At 43.8% G+C, this 1,923-nt stretch overlaps 1 protein-coding gene across 1 annotated transcript; it reads left to right on the top strand.

Annotated features, from left to right (window-relative positions):
* LOC117448938 (organic solute transporter subunit alpha) lies at window positions 1-1,414 on the top strand. Its single transcript, XM_034086231.1, is given in 4 exon segments — window positions 1-31; window positions 645-911; window positions 979-1,310; window positions 1,313-1,414. Coding segments are annotated over 4 exon segments (732 nt in total).
* The last annotated feature ends 509 nt before the right edge of the window (window positions 1,415-1,923 follow it).

The following is a 1,923-nucleotide window of genomic DNA, read 5'->3' as shown; positions in this document are numbered from 1 at the left end:
ATGTTTCATCCAGATGATGCTACTGAATCAAGTGAGATATGCAATATAAGTCTATTCAGTAGCTGGTAATATTTTATCTTAGGATAATTAAGGTTGGCAATTCATGTCTACAATATGAATTCCTCTATTCCTGTTTGAGCAAGGACATTCCATATCCAGTATCCCAAAGATTAAGAGGTTCCTGGACATCACCAAAACATGCCAATCACTCGACAATAATATGCATTCTGAGGCCTTACATGACTGAAGCTGCAGTATTCAGAATCAGAATCCCTTTATTTGTCCCGCAACAGGGACATTTACATTATTACAACAGCAGAAGTATACTGCAGATAAAGTGAAGAGAATAGACTTACATATTACAAATCCAAAATAACTAAGTATGCACACGCTATTTATAATAAGAAACACATTGAGTAAAAAGACAAATAGATAAGTACACCATGGTAAAAATAAGTATATTTATTTTTTAAGTGACCATATAAGAATGTGAGAGGTAACTGGTACTGTTTGCCAATTGTAAACAAATTGAGAGAAAAATGTAATCTTGAATTGCATGAGGATATATTGGACATGCGTGTATATTGAACAAACTAAGACAAATTGAACTCAGGTGCTGTGAATGTGCTGACGGTATTCTCTAGCAGTGAAGGATAAAAGCCATCGTCTTGTTGTACAGGTGGACTCAGTCAATCCCAATGTGTACGTCAACGGTATCATATGTGTCTCTACCTTCGTGTCCTTCTACGGCCACCTCCTCTTTTACAAAGCCACTAACACTGCTCTACATGGCTACGGACTGAGAGCCAAGTTCATCTGCGTCATCGTGGTGTTGATGCTGTGCGGCCTGCAGAGCGGCATCCTGGAGACCATGGGTGCTCTGGAGGTCATCCCCTGCACCCCCCCTTTTCTCTTTCCTCTCCCAACCTATGTCTGAAAGTTGAAGTTCAGGAGAGAGATCGCCCATCCTCTAAACCTGGGTTCTCTGTCCATCCTCAGTGATCTACCACTACTGTGTGATAGTGGAGATGTTCTGCATCGGCCTGTATGCCCGCCACACATTCCGCAAGGTGGAGCCGAGCTTGGTGGAGGACATGGAGGGAACCATCAGTGTCACACAGTTGGAAAAGGCTGTTCAAACAGACAACGTTCACACGATGCTTCACAAGTCGGGCGGCCTCGTCAGCGCCTCCAACCCCAGCTACAGCAGCGACAGCGAGGACAGCCTGTGCAGGATCGAGCATGCCCCTCTGGACGGATTCCCCTTCCCTAAGGCCAGGGGCCAGCAGCCAGGCAGGCCAGAACCAGGGGAGCCCAGCCCAGGTCAGCAGAGGAACCCGGGACAAATTGTTCCCACGTTAGTGTGAGGGCTGATATTAACTACCAGGTCTCTAAGGATTTGACTGTAGTTTGACCTAAAACAAAGGACTACATCAGTTAAAGCTTACCTCAGGAGTTGCTGGTGGTCACCCTATGATAAATGGGTGACAATCGACATATAGGACAGTGGCGAACCGTCAGGGCCTTCGAGGTATTCAGAGAATACCCTGGAACACTCAGATAAAACAAACAAACAAAAAATTCGATTTAATTATATACTAATGTAATAAAATGTATATAAAATGAATAAATGAGAATGGTATCTGTGTTGTTGATCTGTAATATTACAGTGTTACGTTGATTTGTTTGTCCTTCTCGGACCATGCTCTACGCATTTCAGTGGTTTTGTGTTAGAAAAGAAAGCAACCAATCAGATCTCGTTCTGGGTCTCTGGGTAGAATATCCTTCACCAAGGTATTCTACATCCTTGATCGAATGCCCTGGCCGTTGCACCGAATGAGAGCGTACGTTTGGACTGACAGTTTGATCAACCAATCAGATATTGATTTGTAGCCAATGGGCGTATTCTTTCGGAGTTCCCCT

This window comes from Pseudochaenichthys georgianus, chromosome 7 (genome assembly GCF_902827115.2).
Source record: "Pseudochaenichthys georgianus chromosome 7, fPseGeo1.2, whole genome shotgun sequence".
In the NCBI taxonomy this organism is placed as follows: Eukaryota; Metazoa; Chordata; class Actinopteri; order Perciformes; family Channichthyidae; genus Pseudochaenichthys; species Pseudochaenichthys georgianus.
This window is presented reverse-complemented; position numbering and strand designations above follow the sequence as displayed.